The 27,990-nt window shown below is 41.5% G+C and overlaps 2 protein-coding genes across 2 annotated transcripts in view; one reads left to right on the top strand and one right to left on the bottom strand.

Moving 5' to 3' along the window:
- Positions 1–17: 17 nt before the first annotated feature.
- On the bottom strand, positions 18–27,971 carry WRNIP1 (WRN helicase interacting protein 1). The gene is made up of 7 exons (XM_005481683.4): positions 27,243–27,971; positions 18,113–18,304; positions 16,864–17,108; positions 9,982–10,214; positions 4,771–4,926; positions 3,775–3,854; positions 18–3,312 (listed from the first exon to the last, which is right to left on the bottom strand). Exons 1-7 carry the CDS (start codon positions 27,954–27,956, stop codon positions 3,037–3,039), a joined length of 1,896 nt encoding a protein of 631 aa, XP_005481740.3. The 5' UTR covers positions 27,957–27,971; the 3' UTR covers positions 18–3,036.
- MYLK4 (myosin light chain kinase family member 4) overlaps positions 17,039–27,990 on the top strand; it is an 81,819-nt gene continuing 70,867 nt past the window's right edge. Inside the window, exon 1 of the mRNA XM_074544649.1 lies at positions 17,039–17,170. Coding sequence (XP_074400750.1) covers positions 17,115–17,170 — 56 coding nt within the window. The 5' untranslated portion in view covers positions 17,039–17,114. The remainder of the gene's footprint in view (positions 17,171–27,990) is intronic.

The raw sequence follows: 27,990 nt of genomic DNA, 5'->3' as shown, positions 1-27,990 counted from the left end.
TGAAATCAGAACCTCACTTTTGGTTTGGGTTTCCTTTTTTTGTTTTTGTTTTTTTTTTACTGTAGTGAACCGCTAGTTCTGTCCCATTATCTTGTGGTACCATCTAAATGCAGGCTATTAGCCACATTCATTTAGAGGCATACGCAACCCCAGACTACTTAGCAGCAATAAAAGACAAAAACCACAGCCAAAATCCTGGAGAGCACAGCCTGTCTGGAAACATGCTGAACATGCAGGGTAGCTGCTGGCAATTCAGATAATGAACTCATCACAGCAGCCAGAAAATGTATCTTCAGGATAGATGGGAATTCAAACAACCAGCTTGTATAAACATTTATATTTTAAAGTAATTTCATGGAAAATGGTATGCAGTCATTTTGGTCAAGTGCTTTTCTCTCAACATGAGAGAAAATGCTCACAGAAAAGGGAAAAAAATGCAGTCCAGAGGTTAAACTGAGGGTTTCGACTTTTTGTGCAGAGAAAACAGGACAAGAAAAATAAAATTCAAGTAATGATTTCAGATAAATATTTAGTATAAAACAACTCCTTGCCAGCTGTATCATCCAAATTTTTGTCTGTGAGAGTCAAACAAGCTAAATGCTGGAAACAATATTCATTAGGTAATTTTCAAAAAAAATCTTGCAATAGAACTAATTTGGGGAATTATTTAATTGATATTTCTGTTGTGGTTATCTGTATCTCTCACATGAGCATGTCACTACTGGAAGAAACAACTTACATCAGTACAATTTGTTTCTCAGAGTACTGAATTCCCCAACACAGAATGGATACAGCATGGCCTTTCTCATGACCTACATTATTTCTTAGTGGCACAACTTATGTAAGAGAAAAAGACTGTGGCATGGTGGATTTTGATGGTGTTCCTTACAGCAGAAGCCACTGTTGCCTGATGGAATCCAAATTTTCTAGTGACACTGCAATGTTTGGCATTTCCTTAAAGCTCTACACTCTGAAGAGTAAATAAATACACCATTATACCAGCATATAATTCATATCCATTTTTGCCCCTCAGCAAGCTTCTCAGGGTAAACTTCAGGTAGTCAAAAGCCAGAAAATAAAAAAGAAAATGTGTTCTGTGATATTTTAATTTCATTCTTTCATCTTGTGCTTTTGAAGCAGTTTCACTAGACTGGCTTATGAAAGCAGCATTTTCAATCCTGTATGGAGACTGCATAAATTGCCGAGAGCAGAAAGGGATGTTTTTGCCTTGGGTCTGTTTTGGAGGGTTGGGAAATGTTCACCTCTGAGTACGTCTGGTCCTGACGGACTTTCTAATGGAGTGTGGAGTTCTTCAAAGAGAGGAGATGACCCTCCATAAGGGGATATAAAAGAGATGCACATCAGCAGCACGGAGAGAGCAGGAAGCAGCCACTCTGCAGTGCTGCTACTTACCACAGGGAGGAAGGGAAAAGGTAAATAATCCTTGGCTTGAAGAGCAGCCATGCAACACAATGGCTTTGAAACATTAACTTCTTGTTACCAATATTTTGGTAGCCAATTAAACAGCACTGTCTGATGGACCTGCCCTGAGGGACACGATTTCTGCCTCCATAGGAGGCTGAGGAATGAAGCACTACGTCTGAACCCTTTGCCAACCTGTGCTGCCCTCTGAAGGTGAGCACATGCTGGTTCAGCATTGGAAAATACCACACCTTGTTTATTCCTCCAAAGGCATTTCGGAGGACCATCAGGATAAAAATACTAATCTAATTAATCAACCCCTTAATTTATGCAACAAGAAGTTCCAACCAAACAACAACAAAGTGAATTGTGTTAAAAAGAAAAGCATGCAAATGTACATAAATAAAGCTTGTTGAAATACTTGCTTGTCTTTAGAACAACATTTTGCCCATTCAAAAACTACTTATTTAAGGTAGCAGAACATAGGAATGTTTAAAGAATATGAGTGGAACCCTCTAACAGTACATAGTCATGCAAAAGGTTCAGTTTCTGAAACATTTCAGTTACACCAGGATCTTTGGCTTGACCCCTACATCACACAGAACTTTGTAAGAAGGCAATCTCACAACAAAATTAATCTCCAATACAAATCACAAAATTTTGGAGGCTGTATATCCTAAACTTTTGATCAAGGCCAAAGGTCATCAATCTGTCTTGAGAATTCAGAGCAATAACCAGAATAAAGTTGGCTTCTGGACTTGGCACTGTGTTCTCAGCCCACAGGCCTCCTGGCTTGTGAACATTGCTCTGAATGAGCTCCAGACGTGTGGCTGTGGCAACCCCTCTGATCTAAGGCCACGCAGCACAAATACCTCTGCTGTCAAAAACACTCACCTGCAACTGGTGTGGTCCAGACAGCTGACCTGCAGGTGGCTGGGTCATATCACAGCTGGAGAGAGGTGCTAAGAGCTTGGTATCACTCCAGAGGTCATTTTTGACTCTTCTGCTTACAAAATGAATTTAACTTGCTTTGGAAAGAAGGGACAATAGAATTAAAGGGAGATCAAACTTTCAAAACCACACCGCTGTCATAGGAGTATTTAAACAAATGCATAGACACTATTTGTAACAGCTTTATTGGTTTAACAACTGTCGTACAAAATTGGTCTCTGAAAGATCATAACAGCAAAAATATGTAATTATATTTTGTACAGTATTTTAGCAGAGGAAGGACAATTTACTATTTTTCTGGAAAATAATGTTCTCAAAATCTGAAATAGACACTGATTTTAAAAAGCAGCACAGTAATATTTCTTGTCTCACAGCAAGAGCCAGAAACACAAGTCTCTTGTTTTTTTCTTAATTTCATTTAAACCAGTGACAGCACTATATGGATACAGCTTATTTTGCATTTCTACACTGCCTAACTGCAAACCTTTACAAAATACCTTCTGAACAACAGCAATAAAAGCAGAAGGATAAAAAAGTATCTAGAAGGCTTGGTGGTTTAATCCTTTTAACCAGGGTAACAGGCAGCTGACACTGTAAGGGGAATTTTGATCCCAGTAGAAAATGTATGAGTCATAAAATCAAAACCGATTCTGAGCACAGCAGTCATGTTTTTCGTTCCTTGAAGAAGTCTGTTCCTTTCAACTCTTCTGGTAGGTAGTCCTGCTCCACAGGTCCCTTGTACATGGGGTTGTATTTGTAGCCTTTTCCATAGCCCAGGTTCTTCATGAGCCTTGTTGGGGCGTTTCTCAGGTGCAGGGGAACAGGGGGCAGTGGTCCTGAGTGCATCCTCAGGCATTCCTTGACGTTGCCATATGCCCTGTACACCTCTATGGACTTTGGGGCTCTGGCAAAGTACACTACACACTGTGCTAGAATCACCTGCAAACAAGCAGAGTGAAAGGTTACATTACCTCTTTTAAGCTCTTTGGGAAAAGGCCTGCTATTCAAGTTGGCTGTACAGCATGGCAGGGATTGTTTTTAAACTGACCTCTGCCTGCTACTATAATATGAATACTTAAAACAAGATGAATTATTTAACAATACCATAGCTCCATGGTTTTCACTACTAGAAAATAACAGCTACTTTACCTATCATAGAAAAAAACAGAGAAAAATTATATATGTTCATGCATCACATTTTAACAATAAATATGCAGTGACTTCTTTTTAAACTACAGCATCTATTTTAAGAGCTACAATGTTCTCTGGTCAAAGAAGGGACATGCAGAATGAACAAGTAACTAAGTCTGTCCTGTCCTTGCAATCTGCTTCATTTTATACTTACAGATAGGTTTTACAGATTGCAGAACTTTCAAATCAGTGAATTAATGAAGCATTTACCTCACACTCAGGCATTCCAATGAAGTGACAGCCTTGATAAGCAGCAACTGCTTGTGTTAAAGCCAGAGGATCTGCCAGTCCTGCAGAAAGGGATCAGATAAAAGCAGGTTAGAGTCTATTTACTTCACTTAATGTCTTTTTTTTAAAAAAAACTATTTTTTCCCTTTCCTGTAAGGTATCCATGCACATTTCAGAGTTGCTTTCTCAGATATTGGAATTCCTGGTACAATACCAAATCATACATAAGATACACTCCCTCCTTCCACAAGCTTTCCTCCTCCCACAAAAAAAAAAAAAAAAAAAAAAGAAAAAAAAAAAAGAAAAAGGAAAAAAAAGTCTAAGCTGTGTGTATGATTTAGACTGAATCTGCAAAAAAGTCTAAGCTGTGTGTATGATTTAGACTGAATCTGCTGCCACACAGTGGCAGCCTGAGTAGTAGCTGACCACATATGAATCTCCTACCTTTTGAAATTAATAAAGAAATGGGGAAATACTGCTATACAGACATAGTTTCACAGGTCTCCTAACTCTTCACCCATCACATATGTGCTAGAAGTGTTGCTGGATCTGCTACTCTGGATAAGTAAATAGACATGCCTTACAGCTATTAAACCTAAGGAATGCAGGTCATGGCTGGTATTCATGCGCCAGATTTATTAGAAAATCAGATATCCCTGAAATACACACTCTGTGCTGGCACAAGTTTACTGGTGACCTACCAACCAGCAGGGCTTAAAAGAATCCATATTAATACACACCAACCCTGACCTCAAACACATTTGTCTTTCCTGAAATAGGTAATCATCACAATGATACCTCATGTAGGTCTCTGCCTGAATGTACAAAGTTTTTATGCCATGTGCAGCATTTCAGTATTTTGTACCTATTCTGCATATTTTGCATTCGTTTTTCAGAAACCAACTTTCAGACACCAGAGAAGCCTGGCAGATCTTCATTCAACATGATTTTCCCATGTGAAATAGTGCAAATACTGACCTATATCTTCACTTGCAAACCTCACCAGCCTCCTTGCCACATAGAGGGGATCCTCACCGCCCTCAAGCATTCGAGCAAGCCAGTAAAGGGAGGCGTTTTCATCAGAGCCTCTCATAGACTTGTGCAGGGCAGAGATGCAGTTGTAATGTTCTTCTCCTGTTCAGGATGGGGGAGAAGCAATACACAAAGCTGTTAGGAGGAAATGAAGTGAAATGCCTTTAAGGGAACAGAATATATTTTATTAGATTACATCAGTAAACATAAGGTGCTTTTTCAAGCTCTTTTTAGGGATATGTGGTTACAGCGTTCATTATTGTTTTCAGTGCCTTCATGGTTTCCTATGTGAATCATTCCCTAACTACATAAGCAAATCAGAGCAACTGCTGATGAAAAGGAAGTTGTTTTTTTTAAACATTGCTAGGCAAACAATTTGAGTTTTGTAAACTAACTGCCTTCCCTTCAAAAGAAAAAAAAAAAAGATAACCCCAGATATCTTAAGCAGTTAGGAAGAAAACTCTACATAAATAGTTTGTAATTGCCAAAAAGTACAAGCACATAGAAATAGCTGATCATTGCTTTTGGACACACACAGAGCTCTGAGAAGACAACACACGAATCAAGAGAAATCCAGCGATACAAGATAGCACTGGATACAGTAATACAGTAGTGATGTTTTAGAAAAGCGACATTTCATATAATCTAAAACTTGAAAATGAAGTGTGCAGTAAAACACAAGTTTGATGCGCTCTATAGGGGTGAGAAAAAAGGAAATGCCATGGATATACAATGATGGAACACCATACAATTTAGAAAAAACAGAATTGCAGTGCACAACCCTGGGAAACCCCTAAGAAATGCTGAGTTCAAGTGTGGACACTTGCCCTACTGCAACAGCACTTGAAATGCCAGGCTTCTAAGTAAAAAGTGGGAAGACTGAAAGAAATACAAGGATTTTTTTTTTTTGATATTTAAGCTTAATATATGATTAGATTTGGACTCCAAGGAGAAACAGAGCTATTCCACAGATCTTCTAGGGCTACAATTAAAAATAGGGAGTCAGTATTACAAACACTGAATGAGACCCTTCCTGCTTACAATTTTCCTCTGTTCAACTGGTTTTGATTCTTATGCATGTCTTTTAATCAAACTCGTAAGAGTATTTTGCTGCAATATTGTCAACCTTTCCATGTTATCTGCTTTTTTTATTTTTTCAAGTGCCTGGCATTCCTTGGCTCACAGCTAAGTATGTGTTGTAAAGGCAACTGGCTACATGCACAGCCATCTGTTAATATTCCTCTTCTTCCTAAGGCTAAAAGGATTTACAGCCTGAGGGCCAAATCAGAACACAGCAGTGACTTGTAGGCCCTGAAAAATAAAAGGGCTGCCTGAGTGAGTTTGGGAACCAACATCACCACGCTGCCGTAGTTGTTCCTTTTGTAGCCAGCAAGACCTCCACCTCCCAGGTCCCTTTCCTCCTCTCTGCTCCTGCTGGAGTGTGATTCTGTGGGGAATTCAAGAGGCTGCTGGTGAGCACAGGCAGTCAGACAGCTATTTTTGCTAGGACTCCACACAAAGAGCCCTGGTATGCAGCCCTTACTGGAGCCAACACAAACAGCACGTCCGTGCTCCACCAAAACACTTGAGTCAGGAGCAGTAACCCCAAGCAGCTGAACTCGCATCATCCTCTTGCAAGAGGCGTCTCTTGGTCTCTTAAAAGTTAGGAAGATGGCCTTTAAATATCTCCAGAGGTTGCACTCATCCAGAGTTTTCTGCTGGAGGCTTTTATGTGCTGTTTGGGCTACTGTAAAGTGTCATGTGTGAGGATTTCAGCTGGAGAGGCAGAAGGAATCCAGCAGATAGATTTGGTTTAGATATATAAACCCGCAAGGAACGTCAGACTTCAGGCTGAGAAGGGAATTAGTTTTTGTTTTTTATTTCCTTCCTTACAAAGTTCATGTTGGTGACAGAGCTATAATGACAATACTTCAGTATAGTCACGTTGCACTATCAAGTAAAGACAAAATACAGTGATGTGCATTGGACAGAGATCTTTCATTTCTAAAAATACATTTCTAAACTGTCTAAAAATACAGTTTACAGATAGCCTGAGATAGCAAAAGCAGCTTAAAAAAACCTAGAACTTTTAGTAGACCTTTATTTATTGGCCTTCTCATGCTGGTTAGCTAACATATAGGTTTGGGCCTTATCAATTCAGTTGAGAGACATTCACATACCAGTTTATCTATCTCTGCTGTATCTCAGATGCCTCTTGAAATCAAAACTATGAAGAATTTTTGGAATCAAAATAAATTTTCTCTATGCAGTTCCCACAAAGGCAAATACCTCTCTGAAACAAGACACTGCACAAGAGGCTTTATGGAAGAGAGGGCTTTTCTAGTGTCTGACATATACAGGTATATAAATCTTGTTGACATATGCCCACAGATTGCTTTATGTGCTCATGAGGCGTTTTCAGGCCAGTTTAAGATGCTGATTTATCTGAAGTCATATTGGTAGAAGATATGGGAAAAGGTCTTGTTCACTCATCATAATTAATATTTGAGCTTCTTAAACAATTTCTATTCACAAAGCAGTGGGCAAAACTAAAATCAGTCCCCATCTCAAATTATTTCTTATCTTAGGCAAAGGTAAACATCAAACTGCTCACTAATAAAGGAAAGAAGAAAGCCCTGGAAGCAAGAGTAGACCAAGAGCATGGATGAGAAGACTTCTCATTCTGATCCAGCAGAAAAAAACTGAGCTGGAAAAAACCACTATGGTGCAAGTGTGGTGATTTAACACCAGTTGGGAATCCAATTCCAAACAAGCTACTCCCCTACCCCAGCAATGATGTGCATGGTATGGAATAGCAACTTATTCCTGCCCACATGGCTCTAAGCTCTGCCCTGACAGCAAACCCAGGAGAGTGAGATACCTTCTCTTTTCTCCGCCTGAGAAGGTAAAGGAAAAACTGTGTTCCAGACTGCAGAATAAATTAACTTCAGCATAACACATTCCCAGTCTTTACCATACATAAAGTTATGTCACCACAGAGGCAGTGAAATTACTGATTTATCTTATTAAATCAGTGCTAGCAGAGTGATACAATCTGTAAAAGGAAGGGGGAACAGTACAACTCTATTTTAAGGATCTAGTCATTGCCCATCTGCTGGTAAACTTCAATGAATTTGGTTGCTACATCATTTTTCTAAAAGGATCAAAATTTTACCAACTGAAATTAAAACTAAAATATTACTAACAGTTTTTGTTTCCTCTCCAACTGCAAGGGCTTCAGGCAGCTGCTGGCAGTGAAATTTGATTAAAGTTGTTTCTTTGTCCTTCCAGCTAAAATGCATAAACTATCTGCACAAAAACCTTCTCTTTACATGTCTGCACATAGATTAGAACAACAGCCTAACAACTGCATTATGAATGATTTCTTTCCTAGATTACTTGATGAAAATACAGAAGAGAATGCCGAATTACACGTATTTGGCAAATTTTGCAGAAGGTTAACAAAAAAGAATGTAAAATAAAAAGTCCATATTTACACTTTGAACACTAATAAATTATTTTGTGTTTCCTACATGAACATGCAACACATGTGTGTTGTTTCTATCATGATTAGACCCTCCACTTTAAAAGACTGAAGCATTTTATTTTAGAGGACTGTAGATCCCACCACCACAGCTGTGATTCAAAAGGTGTTGGCTAAAACATGCTACCAAAAAAAAAAGAAAAATTTATGCAGTAGCCGCCATCTGAAAGTCCTTTGTATTTAGGACAAACAGCCACCTCTACTATGGACAAAAGTGCTCAACCTGCAGCCAACAGTCAGGGGACAACAATAGACCATTCCACAGAAGAAATTCTGAGAAGACATGTACTTGGGCAACCTGCTACTGTGACAATATCTGTCAGGCTTTCTGGGATTTATACAACCCAGAAAAAGTTTTCATTGCTTTCACCATTCTGAAAATCTCTAACCAAAAACCTCACAATAAACCACAACAAAGATTACTGAAACAGAGAAGGGCCTGACACACTCTACCCAGAGTTGATGCAAGCCTCAGGAAGAGCCACTCTGTGCCATCTGTACCAGAGCAAGAAGGTGACACAGCCAAGAGTTCTGTGTGACAGTGGCCACAAGGCGACAGCAAACACACAAGAGACCTATGCTGTGCAAGAGACTCGTACCAGCAAACCAGTCAGATTTTCCACTTCCTTCTAATCATGACCTCTTCCTGCCACAGACCCCATAAAATGTTTCTTCTCCCTCCCCCTGCCTGCCCTTGACTTCTCAGCTGCCATTAGATCAGTATCTGCCCAGCTGCCTTTCTCCTGACAGTGAGTCATCATTATTTCTTTGTAGCAAGAAGGCTGCAAGCGGGCATATGTTATAACCAGCCTCAAGAAAGCTCTCATCACAGATTTTGAACAGTGGCAGTTAATGCAGCATATCAGAAACAATGGCCTAAAAAGAAATAAAAAAGAAAATGAATGAGTTCTTCAAATACTGCTTGGCATAATCACTTCATACTATTCTGCACAGTCATTCAAGTGTTGCTGAAAAACCAGCATATTCATTCAAGGGGATTCACCTAATCTGACACTCACTGATTTTTAACCCTCTAACATAAAATGGTTTAGTGGCCAGCTACTGTGATGCCTAAGATTGCCAAGTCACAAATTTAGTAAGAGTGGTTATCACTCTAGGAAGCATTAAGTGCAATGCGATTTATGTGGCCTGCCCTAAGCAAGCTACAGAATTCATTACCTTAAAAAGCAACTCTAAAAATAAAGCAAACTGCTCAGGTTTTGACACAACATATTGCTGTGGATGTGAGCACTCCCAAGACTTTCAAAGGAGTAAAAGTGCAATGGAAGATATCCAACCCTTCAAAAAAATGTCCTCATCAAATTCTTCTGTCCCTTTCACTGAAACCCTCATAGACCTTAAATAACAAATAATTTCACCATGCAACTGTTCTCAGGACAGCAAATGGGTCTTTCAGCTAATCTACACTTCCTGGTTGAGAACTAATTTCAAGCTGAACTGCACTGTAGAGGAAAAGTAACTTTTGGGACAAACTTCAGTACAACCACTGTTTCAGTAGAGCAGCTGGTACAAAAAAGGGAGAAGAAAGAGGAATTAGAGAAGCTATCACATTTGGAGAACACTGCATCTCAGAAACTGCATCTGTGACTCACCTGCTCGGTCATACAGGATGTGAGACCGCTGGAGCCCCTCCTTTACATGCTCTTCTGTTACCACAATGCCATGTGCAGCACCACCTTTTGCAGAGGTGTTCAAAGGAGCATTCCTTCCCGCTGCTACTCTGGCTTGAACTGCCAGCTGGAGTCCGTTCAGCCCAGTCCTGGCATCCCCATCGCAAAGATAGGCAAGTGTGTTCAGAGCTTTCTCCTCTATGTACACTGGGAATCTGCAACAGAATAACCACACACCCTTAGCCCCCATCGCACTCCTCTCTCAGCCTGCTGTGCTGGGGAGATGATGTTTCTTTACAAAGTTTCTTGATGCACAGCTGGGTTTAAGACCTGTCTTAACTTGTCCTGCAGAACCAGGGGCCCACCCTCTTCCTCCTGCTCCAGTGCCCGCTAAATACAATTGCACACAAAAAATGCAGGGCAGGAGCTCTCATCTATTTAACCCCCTTATTTTTCCTCACCTCAATAAATTCAACAAAAATTAGGGTTAGGTTTTCACCACAGCCCAGTTCTGATACAGCTAGCTGAACTTTACAAGGTTTTACTCCATCAGCATTTCACTGGTGGCAGTTCAAATTCCTTGGTGGAAGAACAGTGAAAAGGCAGCAAGCTATCCAAATGCAGGTGAGAGAATATAGTGAGTTATAAAGTCATTAGCATGATGTTTTGAACTAACTACTAACAACAGCAAGAGGTGCTATCAGTTGTTCTTTAGAAAACAACAACTGGAAAGGCTGTTTACAATGTAAAACACAGTGCATCCTACTTTTTTCGTATTACAACTTAGTCACTGGGGTAAAAAAAAAATCTTATTAGAAAGAAGCTGCATCCCAATACATGTCCATCACTCTTCTTGCCATCTACTGCTCCAAGTGTTTCACAAATGTGAAAAAGGCCAAATTCTAGTGAAATCATGTTCTAAATTAACAAATCACTGAGACTAGCTCAGTTGATTGGAGCACGGTGTTGATAACATCAAGGGTTTGATCCCTGTATGGGCCATTCAGTTAAGAGTTGGACTTGATGATCCTTGTGGGTCCCTTCCAGCTCAGAATATTCAGTGATTCTATGAAGATGAGAAGACCTGAGAAATGCAGCAGCAGGATCTCTTGAGATCTTCTAGTGAGTCCATGAAAAATCTGTGAGAACAATGAAGTCCTCAAGTTTTGTCTCTAGGTCTTCACCCGCTAGGCTGCACTCCTCACTGTTGGGACACATCCTAACCAGTTCACCTCTGCATGTTTCACAGGCACCCTGTTGGGGATTTAACCCTCAAACCTCAGTTATGTAGAAAAGGTAACATCTAAGGCAGAAGGTGTAACTGATCTGATTTTGAGACAGCAGCTAATGGAATTAAAATATGACATTAATGGCCCTAACTGAGCCACTTGTAGTAGCTGCACTGTAAATCAAGAGTGGCAGATATCAGTAAGGATTAGCACATAGGGCTTGGTGTGAGAGGCCATTTCTTATGAAGCGCTTGTGTGTCAAATAATTAAGGATTCACAACAGCCCTGCACTTCATTTACCAAAAGATGTGTTACTATTACTACCAGTGGTGTAGAAAAAGGCAGCATCAGAATTCCCAGACAGATGTGTCCATTGATTTTCTTTACTTGCCATCTCTTCCTCCTTGCAAACCCACTTTGCACTTGTCACACAAAAGAAAAAGACGGCAGGTTCTGGAAAAGTTTTAGCAGTTAATATTTGAGTCCTCTCATGGCCACACATAAAAAGGAAGAACTAGTAGAGCTGCAATCTTAATCAACCACTGCAAGTGAAAGCTGACAAATGTCTTCTAGGGGCAAATACCATGCTGCAGAGAGTAGACATCACACCCTGGCAAAACCAGATGCATCACATGCAATGCATCTCATCATGACTTTTTTCCATCTCCTTATTTCTCATGTATTTGATGAATCTAGTAAAAATATTAACACACATGAAGTGGCACTTTTGCCAGGGTGTTTCAAACAGTCTTTGAACAAGGAAGCAGAACAATGCATCTGCACAGAGACATAGTCAATTATCTCAAGCATCAAATTCCTTTAAAATCAGGAAGCAACATTCATCCCTCAGCACTACAGATGGGTACCAGATCTTTCATAAGCTTTAAATTAAAAAAGCCAGCAAGGAAAGCAAAAGTTCTTTTTAAAAATCCAGCAGGCACTACACACAGACATCCTGCTGCTAAGACCTCCTTCAGCAGAAACAACCCCAAATATACAACATAATAAGCAAACACTTCTCACACACCAGCAGGGCATACTTGAGAGACGGTTTCACCTTCAAGGACTAAGCTCTTTGCCTGCTGGTTACAGAGAAACACATCCTGTGCTTGAGGCCTCCTCACACAGATACCACAGCTGCAGACAGTGACTCGAAGAAAGGGGAAGCACTGAGAGCACTAAAAGGCAGGCACTACCTTGCAAGAAGCTAAGTACAGTCTTTCCCAAAAAAAGTTGAGGCCTCAGAGCACTTCTGCAATTTATCCACTAATTTAAATCTGAGTTGAATTCCTGTCTTTTGTTTCACTATAGGATTCTAACTGCCCTGTTGGCTCAACGTAAGCAATTTATATTACAGGAAGTGAAACAAATATTCACAAGAAAGTATGAAAACGCTGTTACAAGCAATGGCCCTGTCCATTTTCATGGCGAAATTTCAGTTATAACCTAAGGGTAATGGCAATTCCAATCCAAATAATGCATTATGTATTGGCTGATCCAGCCCATGCCTACAATAGCATGACATGCAGAATGTGATAAAGAACAAAAATAAATGGAGGAAACTTTTACATACAAGTTGCTTGCACAGCACATTGATGAGAATCACTGATTGGAAATAACACAATACTTTCCTGTTGCATAATCTCAGCTCCATACACATTTGGTATTTCAAAATAATAAAATGTTATACTCAGAATAACTGAATTGAGATTTTTTTTCTGAGGTGAATCATTCAATTTTCCAACGATTTAACTTCACTAGGCAGGAGTCTAATATCTAATTTCAAAATCATGATGGCAATTATTTCAATACCTTGGCTTCCAAAAACCACTGTTGTGTTTTACATTTTTAAGCCCATCCTGTCTTCAGAAGCTCAAGTGCCCTACTCCCTCCAGTTTATCCAACTTCTGCACCCATCAGAACCACAAGGCAGAATAACTGCCATGCTTTCTGACTTCTTTCCAAGCTCCTGATACGCTTGCAGATGGGCAATCCCATATTTTATTCAACTTCCAAAATTAACACCGAACACCCACTGGATGCCAATGGTCAATGTTGGTACCTTGTAACCAATGATACGGAGACCAAAACATAAACAAGCCAAAAGGGACGTGCTGGGATCCATCACTCACTGGGCTGAAGGTGATATACTAGCTCAAGGAATGGAAAACTACCACTACAGGATAATAAATCCTTCTTCCAGATCCTCTTTATCACCATTCCCTTGAGACAGTTTGTGCCAAGAACCAACATGAAATGTCTGATGAACAACCCATTAAACCCACACAGCACCACTGCACTTGAGCCAGTGACAAGAGAGAATAAGCAGTATCAGGGAGTAAATATAAGGAAGCCCAAGCAAGGAGAACCTGTGTGATCAAAGATTTAAAAAATTACTGAGCAAAACAAGATAAAGCACTCACTGCTTCTTTCCCACATAGATCAGTACTTTCTTATTTTCTCAATGCAATTATTCTCACTATGTTCACTCCTTGGCAGATTGCAACACTTTAACAGGCAAACACAGTTCTTCAACTGAACTACTGCAGTGTGATATGCACTCCTCACTACCTTACAGCATTGTCGCACCTCAGCAATTCATTTCCTCAAAGGAAATTGAATGGATATTTCAATTAAGGAAAAATTTTCAAGAAAGTATTGAACACTGAAGATCCAAAGGAATTCCACCTTCAGTGTTGTGATTTACGCACCAGTGAATTCGAAACATGCCAGAACTTTGTAATACAGCCAGTAGCAAGCTGAACTGCATGATGTTTGGGCTTGCCAACAGGAACCTGGGGTTCCTTCCATTTCCCTCAGCTGTGTGCCTTCTGTGCTATCTAGCTTCAGACACATTAATCAACCATCCAGTTTACTCTGACTTCAATTAGAGATACCATTCTGAGGGCAGCACTTGAATGGCAAAAATAAAAAGCCAAGAGAAGAATCTGGTTTCTTCCACCACTGATACAGTACAAGTGTTATGTATCAGTGCACACCTGAAACAGCTGGTGCTACTACTGACACAGCATAAACTGCACAAAGCACAAGCAGTTGCAGCAATAAAAAACATCTTTAACATTGACTTCTTACTTTTCATCATGAGTATGCTTCTTCCTTTCTCGTTTCTCCATCTTCAGTATACTGAAGACTATACCTCAGTACAGTCTTCAGATTTACTCAAGACTTCAGAGGCACAGTCTGATGGCAGTAATGCTGATGCAAATATAACAAAAAGCACATATTATCCTAAAGAAATCCAGTAATTAACATAAAAACTGTCAAAGAACCTTTGTGAGCCATGATGACACAACAAACAGAAAGATATCCAAGAAACTGCTAGTTGCTCCAGCTTTAGAGCAAGAAAAGGCCACAGTGGAGTGGAAGAGAATCCAGGTGATCTAACCTTATCAGAAACCTGCCTCAATGGTGGAAGTAAAATAAGAAAAATCCACAAAGAAAATCTAAGGAAACAGTTTTGGGTACAGCACACTTTCCTTATGGAGTGCAGATGATGAAATCCATTGAATTCCCTGGGGTGGCTGCATCCTTGCCAAGCACATCAGATGCTTGTAAAGACTAAGGAAGATTCACCCTCACCATATTCCTCAAGGCAACAAGAGAGACTACAAAGAATCATCCTCTCCTTCAAAATCTCCTAGGTAAGCCATCCTGTCAGACAACTGATGTGATACAAAACCATCTGATTAACTGTGGCCAAGTACTACACAGCAGTGTACTTCATACTACACTGCTGTGGCTTAGAAAGCGAGACTAACACGGGAAATGAAACCCAAAATTCAATGTACACATCTCTTGTGCCTTCCTGCTAGACCTGTGCAGCATTTTCAAAGTGGGTACACCCCATGGTTTGGGGACGTGCTGCCTTACAGCTCCTTTTCTCACTTTGGTATAAAGGTGAGCACCATTAACAATCAAATAAATTGTAATTGGTGATTTCCATTTATTCTTCAGGACAGCATGAACAGTTACCTCCCTGCATCTAATGACAGTCCTGTTCCATAGAGGCAAGGGCATAAAAAGCTGAGACAGCTGCTCCTGCAGAGCAGTGGAGAGGAAATGAAGAAGCAGAAATGGTATGGACACTGAAGCAAGAAGCAGGAATCAATGAGAAATCTAAACCAGAACCACGGGAGTGTGGATGGCTTATAAAAATCTGAACTTATCGGCAACAGAGTGTAGGAATTGTAGCTCAGCACCAGACTGCATAATGAAAGACAAGGAAGACACAACTGCAACAAAACCTCCTCAATTCAAACCCCCATTTTTATTTTTAAAGGCTTGGCTCCCATGACTGCCTTTGGAGTGTGGCCCTCTCTCCCCAGGGAGAGATTTCTGAAACTGTGTTAGTCTGACAGTCTGCCTGCCAGACTTCTTTCAGTTTGATGAAGCACCGCGCTGTTTAAATCATCCATAGCTATTGGAAGGCTACAGACATGGAGAGTCCAGCGAAACCCAAACCCAAACAACTGCAGCTGAAACTATGCCTTGTACTTTAATCCTGTACAGAAAGGAAAGCCTCTGAACCCCAGTCAGGGTGTAGCCACAACCACAGCTGTGCCACTACATTAATGCTGACACGCAGTACTGCCTTCTCTTCTAAAATTCACATTACTACAACACATAAAAGCTACAAATGAATAAACCATGAGGTGGGTAACCTAAAAATAAAAAAGGAATCCCTTTCCTTACCTGTCCTGACCTCAGCATTCAGGCTGGCAATTCTTTGTGCTTACATTCTGTGACAAAGTTCAAGTGGGTTCCCTCTCATGTATTTCATACAGTCTGTCAATCACCACCACACCAATGCACTGTAAATCACCAGGAGTGCAGCCAAGAACCAACACGAAGGAAGTGTAATAGCTTGCATGTGAGTACCACAGTACCATGTATTACTCTTATTTGCCAGCCTCCTGTTTCAGAAGGCAGATAACATCTCTTGTAGACAAATCTGGATGTTGTTTTTTCCAAAACTTTAGAAAATGTTTAATATGAATTTATCTGTCTGGACATCAAGGGGCAGAGAAAAACAAAGTCTCTCTTAAAACAATCTATTAACGTCGCACAGCAACAGTCTCCTCTCGTCACTGGATATCCTAAAACACAGCACAGGACTTATCCTGCAACCAAAGAACAGAAGCAGCATTACCCTCCCTGATCTCATTAAAAACAAATTCTCGGAAAACAACAAACTTCTGGCAGGTGCTTCCAAATTAAGAGGGGATAGCCCATTCATGATGCTTTTACAATCAGTAGTGAGAAGTAACACACATTAAGACATGACAAAGACCCAGATACAGGCTTCCACAGCAAATCCTCAGCAGCAGAACAGATTTAAATATCCTGAGAGGGTGAGTCAGGAGTTACGGATCCAAGTATAAAATTCTGTCCTAATCCAGACGGTGAGATTATGTTTTGGATGGAGCGAGCCAATGCTCTGAATTCTCTCTCTCCTGTCACCCCCGCCCCTGCCATATGCTGCCACTTCTTTTCTTTACTATCAGAAGTGGCTAGGGTTTCTCTTCCCACCCCCAACTGCTTCATTCTCTCCCTGGCAGGCAGTCAGCTCCTCGGGCTGTGCACGTTAACACCCCACAGCCCATAAAGTACTCACTCTGAGCTCTTGCTGCTGCTGCCAGTCGCAGGGGTGCCGAGCTGGTTGCCCTGGCCCACAACCTGGAGCCCTAAGAACCTGACAGCCCTCATCAGAATTGCCTCCATCGCTTCAGCCGAGAGCTTCTCCAGGACGATCACCCGGCACCGGCTCAGGAGAGCGGCGTTCACTTGGAAGGAAGGGTTTTCTGTGGTCGCTCCTATCAGGGTCACCGTCCCACACTCGACGTGCGGAAGGAAAGTATCCTGAGCATGGGAGGGAAGCAGAAAAAGCTGATCTCGATCAATGACAACCTGAAACATCCCATGTGAGTAGGTTACCTTTTTTTTTGTGTCTTGTGAGTCTTTGGGTTCCCTGTTGATATGACAAATAACCACACTGACAAGGCAGTTAATCTGCACAGATATTGAAATGACTTAATTTCATGCACACAACACCTTAATAATAAATGACTGCACTGAGATTGACCCTACCAGCTGAAAAGAAATAGGGCAAAGAAATCTGCAAATTTTGGGTTTGTGTGACTTTGGTTTATTGCATGGCAACACAAGAAATCATGAAATTGCCTTATCAAGGATAACAAATAGTGACGCTACTCCTAAATACGCTTTGAATCAACCTTTAGGGCTACAATTCCCTGCTTAATTCTGTATGCAGTAAACCACAGGAAGATTACAGAACAGTTCAATTTAATAACTGAAACCTGTACAATTCAAGCATACAGAATTCAAGCTTTCCATGGCACAACTGAAAAAACCTTATACCTAGGAAAGAAAAAAGAAAAAAAGCCCAAGTGATGGCTGCAGTGTTATCCTGAAGTACCATGCCAAGATTGATTTTTTTCTTACACAGAAGAGAGGACAACATTAAAATACCCACCTTTGGCACATTCACATTCCAGACCATTGTAAAGGTAATACAGAGTGCAACCCCCAGATTGAGGCTAAAATGAAGATGAGAAACACTACTAACATGACTTTGCAAAAATAAAATTTCATAAAAGTATCATATAAAGACTGGCATATAAGTATAACTCAGCCGTTTATTGAAATTCTTGAATCACAATAATTAAATGTTGGTTGGAAGTTAGCTAAGGAATTTAATTTTTATGTTTCTGCCAAATTCATCTACTACAAGTATTAACATTGAAATCAAAAGCCCGGAGGAAGGTATCACCTTAAGGCAAAGTGGGAGATTTTTACAGAAGTGCTGACAAAAGCTCTTTTAAAAAAGCAGTGCAGTACAATACCTGCTGAGATTTATTGAAACGATGGATCTCATCAATAAAGAGGATAGTTTTTCTCTTGAAGAGTCTTTTTTCATTCTGGGCTTGGCTGATGACATCTCGAACATCATTTGTCTTGGCACTTGTGGCTGACAGTGTCACAAACCTCATGCCATTCTTTTTGCTGCTGTTGGCTATGATGTGTGCCAGTGTAGTCTGAAACAGCAATAGGAGAAAGCTTTGTAAAAATCATTTCAGACACAGAAAGTACCAATTTAAAGGAAATATGTCAAGAACAAAGCTATAGATTTTGGACATAGAGGCAGTGTTGACAGTTTACAGAGTTAATATTTAGCTTTTAGCTCATGTTATTCTAGGGCACAGAAGACTTAAAAACTTCCTGCTAGAGGTAGCTGCCAATTCCTCTGCTGCATTTCCAATGCCTGCACTTTTCCATACCAGACCCTGTGAGCCTCAGTACTGAAAAGGACAGCACTGACAGCTGTCTCCTTTGTCACGGAAGAAGAACTCTCTGCCAAATACATTTCTGTCACAGAAGACGGGCTGACTGCAATTCCCTGTGCAGTTATTTTGTGGAGCATGTTAATGGATAAAGAGCTGGACTACCCCAAGACACCTGCCTAAGAGCTTACAGTGCAACTGCATGTGAGAAATAAAAAGCTACATGTTATTAACTAAACCCTTTTATATTTCAAATACACATAAAAATGAAATTAATCAGACTGCAGTTTCTACAAAAGCATGAGAACATTAGCATTAGAAATTTACATGTGTACTTAAGAAAATGTAAACTCTTCAATCTAAATAGTCAACAGTAATCAAATGCTGGCGCAGAGAAGCAAAAGGCAGCTGACTGACCAAACTGGCTGTTTTTAGTAAGCAGCCATGTTGTTTTCCTGTCCTTATGAATAACTCCTTCAAATCCAAATTTATTTAGAATTTCACTTAGCCTACCAAAGCACAGACACAACCTCCACCAACCTGGGTAGATTTACTACACCAGAACATATAACAGACATGATTTTGAGACTTTCCTTCACAACCTTTAGTTAACACAGGTGTACGTCCCAAACAGAGTGTATCTCTATTTGAAAGTACTGCTAGAGAAAACAGGTGATTCTTCCATCAAGCTCACGGTTCTAGTAGAGAAGGATCCAAAGGAGACCGAAGACAGGAGAGCCTCAGCAGATGAGGACAGGGACAGGTGCCAACAAAACCACCTCAGAAGATATTCTAAGTGCTGAGGTTAAAGCAGCAGGTGGTGTCAACCTGATCCTCTTGCAGGGAGGCTGCAGAAACAAGCACCTACCACTTGGCTACCAACAGTGTTGCAGTACCCTGCTCTGTCCATTTAATGGATTTCCTTGTCCCTGAAACCGCAACCAGCCCAAGTTAGAAAATGGGAGGCTAAGGAGAAGGATATATTGTTATTTATTCTTGCTTCAGTTTTAGTAAGGGCTTCCTGCTTGCCTTCAGAAGCAGTGTCATTTCAGGTCCTGACACAAGACTCACATCCCATGTCAGATCCTTCCTCGCTTCCTGGAGCTCAATCCACCAGCCCATACCCAAGCTGTATCATTGCAGAGAAAAACACTTGGAAAGTGTTTGCAGCAAAGCCTACAGATATTAGCAATATCTGAGAAAATAAACAAGTAAGCAAATTCCACCCCCACCCCATCAAAACCAAACAAAAATATCTTTGACACTGAGTAATTAAATTAAAACCAGAATTCATGTTTCCTTACAAAAGGGCCTTGAATCAGAATGTAACTTCAGAGGATATATCCATGCCTTAAAAATCCCTGAAAGCACACAAACATCCAATACATCAAATTTGAAGATGAAAAAGGAAAATGTACCTTTTCCTTCTCTAAAAGTGGCAGTGGTGAGATGACAAAGAAAAAAAAATAAAGCAGCTATTCTTCTTGTAGCTCCACCTGGACTGGCAGCTCACACTGTAGCCTGGCTGTCACTCAGAGAGTTTTGTTATTTACAAAAAAACCAGTAAAGACTTTGTTTTATACACATGCACAGGAGTCCATATTTTTAATTCTAATTTAAGGGAAAAAAATCAAAGAGATTTGTTTGAAAGTTACTGTTAGACCAAGAATCTACTTGAAATCTGCTGCACGGATCTCAGCCAGCAGATCCCTCTCTCCCTCTGCCAACTTGTGGGTCACCAAAGGTTGCAGTAAGAATAACATACATTGCCTTTCAAATGCAATGCTTGACAAGGACAGGCATGTTCACAGCCTCTTCCTTCTGTTCTGCACAATCAATCATTCAGCAAGTCAAACTGCCTATCACACAGATGTAAAACTTTCCCTGGTCCTCTGAAAGACTTCCCATGAGTTCAGGATTTTTATGCTGCTTTTTGTCCCACCATCTCAAGCAAAAGTCAGTAACAAGCTACAGTTTTCCCCCTCTTTGTTACTTCAGGTTACAACCTAAAGGAACCCAAAACCTAGCAGAGAATTCATGTAAGCAAAGTAGCTTAAGTATGAAGGCAGTAGCACAAAAAACCTGTAACTCACATGCTAATATCCTAGTTTTCCCCCATGGGCAATGCATTTAAGGAACAAGAAGAAAATTAGAAATCTGATATGGAATAAGGCAGTAGAAAATACACTGATTATCCTTCATAATCTAAAATAAATTTTGATGTTTGATTCTTACACTGGAAAACAAATCTTTTTAAATAGGGACACTGATGTTGCAATTTACTGAGTACCCCTGAATCAGAACCTGCATAACAGGCACAAAAGGAAAATTTAAAAAAGTTGGTAATACTCCTTTTATTATACAGGTGTTTCTTATTTAGTTCATGTTTCTTTCTTTATGGGCAGGAGCAGGAATATTGTTTCCCACAAATTAAGAACAGGAGTGATCCAGTGATTCTGCAAACTAACCTTTTGCTAACTTCACTAAAAATAACACCTTACAAGGAGCTCACAGCTCCTTGCCCCTTCTAGAAACCATTCTTAGTTCTCTTCTACTATGATGCCAAACCATTCAAACTCATACCTATTACCTCAACTTTTATGCTGAATATTGTGAGACTTTACTGACCTACCCGTTTAGACAAGCTAAAGCAGCGACATCATAAAAAGCTGTTCTGAAACAGAAACATGTTCACCAAGAAACTTCCGAACCGCTGTTCACCAATGAATAACACTTAACTTCAGCCCATGGTCATTTATTTCCAGACCCACTGCACACAGAACAAACACTTAACTACTGAAACTCTCCTTCACCATCCTGTACCTATTGCTTTGTGTCAGCCCAAATGAGAATATCCTTTCCCAGCAGCTGAAACTGTCTCAGATTTACAAACAGCCAGCAACCAACCAACCAAAACAAAAAACCCAAACAAGCAAGCTCACTCACAGCAATGCTACTCATTTTTCAAGGCTTTGATACAAGGTATGGATGAAACAAAAGCAATCCACAAAGCATGCTTGGCTCCACACACCTCCCACTGTCAGAGCAGAAAAGTCAATCAGATTTGCTGTTTGGTAAGCTGGGTGTTTGTACTAGGAGACAAGAATTTTCTGTATACTCAGAAGTTTCCCTGACTGGGCAACACTCCTAAGTATGAAGTATTTCTCTCCTCTCTGCACTGCCACTAGTCAAAGCTCCCTCACATTCACGGCTGGAAGAAAGAGTTAAAAGCTCATACAAGTTAAGTCAGTCTTATTGATGCTGATGTTCAAGGACTACCTGCTCAGAAGTAAGGTGGTCTTACTGATTTTTGCAGCCCTGCACCAGGCCATTAAACTATGCTCACCACACTAGCTCACCAAAGTGCCTTACAAGAATGAAGAGTGGTACTGCCAAACTCACTTCAGGAAGTGGAATTGGAAAAACCTGGGAAGGGATCAGAACACAGGATTAGACCATATCAAGAACACTGTGAAACCTAAGGTCCTACACAGTTCTCCCAGGAAGTCTGGAAGGCTGTAGGCTCTGCCAGGCCATGTTTAGGTGACCAAAGCAGATCTGGCACAGACTGGCACAAGTGCAGCACAGCATGGATTATTCCTGAGCAGGGATAATCTAGTTGGCATGTAGATTTCCCCAACAAGTGACTTTGCTGGATTGTTCCAGAGCAAACCACAATGTATATTATGTTTGTGGCAGGGATGAAAAGAGACTGATAAGCCCAGTGCAAAACACAACAGGCTAGTTACACCTACAGATCTGTAGGGTCTAAGCCATGTTATCAGTGCTGAACTAGCACCCTGATTTTCTTTGCTGCTCTTTGACCATGACTTTGCAGCTATCTTTTGCTCTTCCTTTATTCCGGCCAGGATTTCCAAATCTTTGTTTACATGGTGTTGCCATCAATGGTCTCCCCTCACCTTCAACCCTCCCTTTGCTGGCAGCAGGGCCACACCGTGGCTGCCAAGCAATCATGAAAGGCCGTGCTCTGTTTCACTGCCTTGAGGGAGACACCAACAGCATCCTTGGATGCCACACAGGGCAGCAGCTCTCTGGGATGTAGCTCTGTGGATGTTCTCTGTGCCACACTGCGTCACAGGAGATAAGCCAGGCCGTGTCTAAAGGAAATTGGCAGCACAGCAGGTGAACATGGCCCGGGGACACTGTCTATAGAGATAAACACAATCAAAAGTAGCAGCAGTTGGTGTTTATATAAGGGCAGATGCTATTCTTACCCATCTTGTTTGGTTCCTCAAACCCCAAATAGCCCACTGAGATACTACTGGAGGAGTAAGTGTCACTGAACAAGAGACACAGTATGTGCTTTACAGCACTTCCAGAATCCAAGCCCAACCAAGCATAAACAGATGCAAGGTCATTGCATAATGTTTGTTGAAATGGAGCTGTATCTCCATTTGCTGTATTCTGAATCGTGTACTTAAATTCCAACTGTTTTATGGATACAATGGTATTTTCTCTTCCAGTGGTCTCTTCCTAGAGAGCCACCCCAAGTTATTCCTGATTTAAATTGGCATAAGCAAAACCAAGCACACTGCATTACAACACTGCTCCCTGCAAAGGAAGTGTTGCAAACCCTGCAAAGGTAACTGCAAAGACTAACCCATTTTTCAGAGCTGTCCTGGACTTTCAGTTTACACTACTGTAAAAGACATGATGCATTTTCAGTTTAAACTTTCATGGTAATCAATCGAAGGAACTCATTAGTTCAAATGGTTCAAATCAGGTTCGAAGCTGTATGAATAAGAGGAGACAAAATACACTCAAGCAATCAAACAGCCCATTAGGTAACCACTTGAATCAGCAAAATAGGAAGCACTGAGAAGCGATGATAAATACGTGGGCACCAAAACAGGTGTTGGACTTTGTGTTTCAATAGGTCATTTATTGAATGCAAAGAAATACAGGGAGTCCTAGAAAAAAAATATAATGCCAGAGAAGATTTGATAGCAACTTCAAAGACCACTTACTGGAGTTTTTAATGTTTTGCACTCATACCAACATTACTTATTTTATCTTATTATTGGAGTGCACACGTGAATCTCAAAAAATCATCCATGAACACTCTTTGTCTTATCTTCTGTAAGGAGTGGGTTCATGCCACTTGCTACCTATTTTTTTCTTGTTACACAGCAGCCATAAGAGGGAATGTTTACTGTACTTAAATACGGAATGTTCAGGTTTATAAGGCTTAAACTTCATCTGTGGCAGCAAAATTATTCGGTGCTCAAGTTACGCTGTGTCCCCCCGCTAACTCTTTACTAAAATTGGTGCCCCAATGGCAGACATGCAAAAATCTAAATCCCTGTATTAAGGTGCCATAAATCACAGCACAGCTTACTCACATTACACTCGGATTTATACAGGCCTTTAAAAATTTGCATAGTCAGTATGAACAAGCTAAATGTTCCTAAGTTAATAACCACGGCATCTCTTTGAAGCACTGTTTCCTCTGGCCTGAGTCTGGTCAGCTTCTTAAAAGAAGAAAACTGGCTCTTGTGTTCAACACTTCAGAGTGACAAAAGTGCAAACAAAAAGTCAAAGTCTTTTCATCCAGAGCACCTTGGCTTCCTACATAATTAGGATGACAGATTCAAGGTACAAAGATCATGTTCTCTTAAAGTAAGAGGACTCAGTACAGATGGAAACTCAAAAGAAACGAGGATATACCCCAGAAAAGAAACAGAGATACCCCAATTTTGTCTTTTCAATTTTGAGGATGTTTCCTTCAATATTCAAGTGCAGCTGAGGCCAAAATCGACTTGGGCAGAGCAGTTACATAGCACACATGCTTTTACTCTAGTACCTAGCTTTATTGTCTCATGATAAAAATTCTCCAAAAATACTCTTGACCTGCAACAAGAAATATTAACATTTATAGCACTTTAACAAGAAAGATTATTTTCTTCTTGCTTAGAAAAAGGCTGTTGAACTACAATTTTTCATAAACATCCAGATTGAAAAATAATACATAAATTGATTTGAAATTCGGCCTTGATGATTTATTCCATGTTCAGTTGGTTTTTTTTACTTAGTCCTGCTCTACCCTTTTCAAAAGTATCAGTTACCATGGCATTTGGCTGTAGAAATGGAAGAAGGCATAGATGGGCTGCAACAACCAGATTCCATGGGTAGCAAGAGCCTGTAGAGGTTTAAGAAATGTATGACCACCTTACACAGCACTTCTGAATTTAGACCAACATATCTAATTATGCTGCTATTTTAGCTCTTTGATGGGCAGAGCTTAGCATATGGCCTTGTTACTGCTGAAAAGCACTGTACTTAATGGAAGCAGTTTTTGCTGATCAGTCCAACCAGGTCCTGAGGAAGGCAGCTTGCTTCTCCTCTACAGGATCTTTCAAGTTTTCAAGCCCAATATTGCTTCCTCATGAAATGTCTTCTTAGATACATTATATACATACAACTCAAATAGTAAGTGAGAGAGATAGGCAGGCAAGAACAGATCTCCTTTTTCATCTTCAGGTCGACTACTTTGCTTGCATGTTAAATCTGTCAGGAGAAGAATTTTATAAGGACATATCCAAGAAAAGAACAGAACTTTTAGCTATTTAACTCAGACAGACATTATGATTTATGGGGAAGAAGGCCTGAGATAAAACTCTACTCTAGCACCATCCTAGAAATATTGATAAAACATGGGCGAAGGGGCGAAGTTCAACTTTTTGCAGAAGGAATTTCTGGTTCAGCCAATAATGGGTGTTTCATCAGGAGCCAGCTGAAAGCAGATAGACTCAAAACTCTGCTGAGAAGGAATAACCTAGAAAGCAGAAGAGTTACCCTATACTATTTTTGCTCAGTGAGTAAAAATGTAACAGAGGAAATGTGGAACTGTTCATTGAAAGGTCAAAAGGCACAGAAATGATGCAAGTCCGACAACTGACGAACAACAGAATTTAAACTCTGAAAAGCAAGCTCACTAAATACAATTATGCATAAAGCATATGGGTGTGGATGATGCACCGTATGAAAGAAGAATGAAGGCTGTGACATTACAGGCATAAAACAGATCACCCTTTACTCAAAGACACTTTCAGTACCACAGAAGGCTCCTAAAGGAGACCTGGAACACTACTGTTAGGCTGTCACAAGCTCATGAAAAAGCACTTCCATGGTCAAAGCCAGGTGCATTCATCAGATCCCAACTCAAAGGCCACTGAAGCAGTGCCAGTTTGCAGAGACTCTTCTGCAGCCTTTGCTTTGCTACCGCTGCACTCGTACAGCTTTTTTTTCCTGAGCAAAGAGGGCTTCAAGAAAGAGCAAGCACATGCTGTTGACAGAGATAACAGGAAACAAAAGGAGGAGACCACAAAAAATGTAGAAGCAAGCCCCTGAATGTGTTATTCAGAAAGAAGAATTCCTATTTATTAAGGAACTGAATTCCACTTCTCTCTCTGGCCATCTTACTTCAGTCAATCCACCTCCCCTTTAATCAGTTTTCAGAGACAGCCCTTCTTCACCCCATCTATTCTGAGCTCTTTCTGCTATTACTTTCTTTTTTTAAAGGAAGTGGCAATTATTGAAGTTCACTAGTTGGTTCTTTTGAGGTGTATGTTATCTAGCCTAAGAAACCTGCTGCATCACTGCTAATGGTATTCATCTCATTCTAACACCTACTCCTTACTTACTGTGATTGTCTAGCATAATTATTCAAACACCACATAGCAAGTCTCTTTTATTTTCAATTAAGTATGCTGACAAGAGCAAGCTGCTGCTCTGTCCTTAACTTCTCTGCTAAGCATTATCCCTATCCCCTATCCCAGATTCCTCAAACATTCTCTCACACAGCCAACACACCAAATTATATAAATATATAATGCATGAAACTAAATGTTGTGAACACATTAGACTGACAGAGAAAACTGTATTTTGTTTGCCCTGCCACACCACAAATCTGAAATACGTGGAAGAACAGGACAAAATTAAGGCAAGATCTTAAACACTGCTCAACCACACCTGAGGCATTCCTTTGGTCCTTCCCTCACAACAACTGTGAATCCCTTCCCTGCTGTGCTAGATGGTCTCTGGGCATTCATGATGGCGCCTGGTATGCTAAAGGAGGCAGAACATGAAGATGCCGTGGTCAGATCCCACAAAGACCCACCAGCCTAAAAGTGGCTGAAGGTGGATGAGTGCTTAGCCATAAGTTATCTGCCTTCCCCACCAGTGCTGCCTTCTCTTAGGGGCAAGAATTCGTAGGCTAAAACAAACCTAGTACTCACAAACTGCGCTGTATTAACCTGCTGGTTTCCTACACGTATTTAGAGATTCTGTGTTGCGGCTGTTTTTCAGCTTCTCAGCCATTAACTAAACCACGGCTTATGTTTTAGGTACGGACTTTGGAGTTACGAGATCTGAATTATCTGAAAGCAAGAGAGGCTTTGTGTAACCGAAGAGCAAACTGCATGGAGCGGGGCTGATAGGGGTGGGCCAATTCTATTTTATTCACGAGGCAGGTTGTGTTTTTTGTAATCTTAAGTGAAAACTAATGGACATCAGCCAACGTAAGGAAGCTACAAAAGAAACCAAGAAGACAGAAGGGCGAAGAAAAGAGAGAGCCCGAAAATTAGCAGGTTTTAGGTACAGCGGCCTCAAGAGCCACGTGAAGCCGCAGCGGCCCGACCCCGCCGGCTGCGAGGGGGCCGCCCGCACTCACCTTCCCGCAGCCCGGCGGCCCCCACAGGATGAGCGAGGGGATTTCGTGGGACTCCAGCAGGGACCGCAGCAGGGTCTGCGCCCCCAGCACCCGCTCCTGCCCCACGTAGTTCCCCAGCGTGTCCGGCCGCAGCCGCTCGGCCAGGGGCTTCCCCTCCAGCTTCTGCGCCAGGCTCTCCCCGCACAGCGCGGCCGCGCATCCATGGCCCCCCGGCACGGCGGCCTCGTCCCGCGCCGCGCCGCTCCTCCCGCCGGCGGCTGCCGGGCTCTGTCCGCCGCCGCGGCCCTTGTGGAAGAGGGAGAAGACGGGGGACCCGGCGGGCGGGCGGGCCTCCTCCGGCTGCTCCTCGGCCTGGCCGCCCGGCGGGGCGGCGGCGAGGCGCGGCCGCTTGCTAGGGGGCTCGGCCTCGGCGCCACCGGCCTGCAGGCAGCGGTCCAGGTGCGCGTTGATGTCGGCGCCCGGCAGCTCCCGCAGGCACACCGGGCACTGCACCACCCGCTCCCCCTCGGCGCCCTCCGTCGGCTCCTCCATGGGTTCCCGCGGCCCGGGCAGGAAGCGGAGCCGCCCGCAGCCCTTCGGGAGCTGTAGTCCGCCCGGGCCCGCTCCCCGCCCCAGCAGCCGGGCTTTGCTGCCCCTCGGCTGCTGAGCAACATCGCCGAGCTCTCTGGATTTGGGATCCACCTGGTTTCTCATTGAAACATGTGAAAACGTCATTCTCTGCAGAAAAACCATCAATAAATTGCTAATT

Source organism: Zonotrichia albicollis, chromosome 1 (genome assembly GCF_047830755.1).
Source record: "Zonotrichia albicollis isolate bZonAlb1 chromosome 1, bZonAlb1.hap1, whole genome shotgun sequence".
NCBI classification, from domain to species: domain Eukaryota; kingdom Metazoa; phylum Chordata; class Aves; order Passeriformes; family Passerellidae; genus Zonotrichia; species Zonotrichia albicollis.
This window is presented reverse-complemented; position numbering and strand designations above follow the sequence as displayed.

Coding starts and splice junctions, on each gene's coding strand:
- WRNIP1 (XM_005481683.4), bottom strand. CDS start 27,956: ATGACGTTTTCACATGTTTCAATGAGAAACCAGGTGGATCCCAAATCC. Junction 10,215..16,863: donor AGCAGCAGCAAGAGCTCAGA/GTGAGTACTTTA, acceptor ATTCTGTTGCAG/ATTCCCAGTGTACATAGAGG. Junction 3,313..3,774: donor TTGGAATGCCTGAGTGTGAG/GTAAATGCTTCA, acceptor GCTTGTTTGCAG/GTGATTCTAGCACAGTGTGT.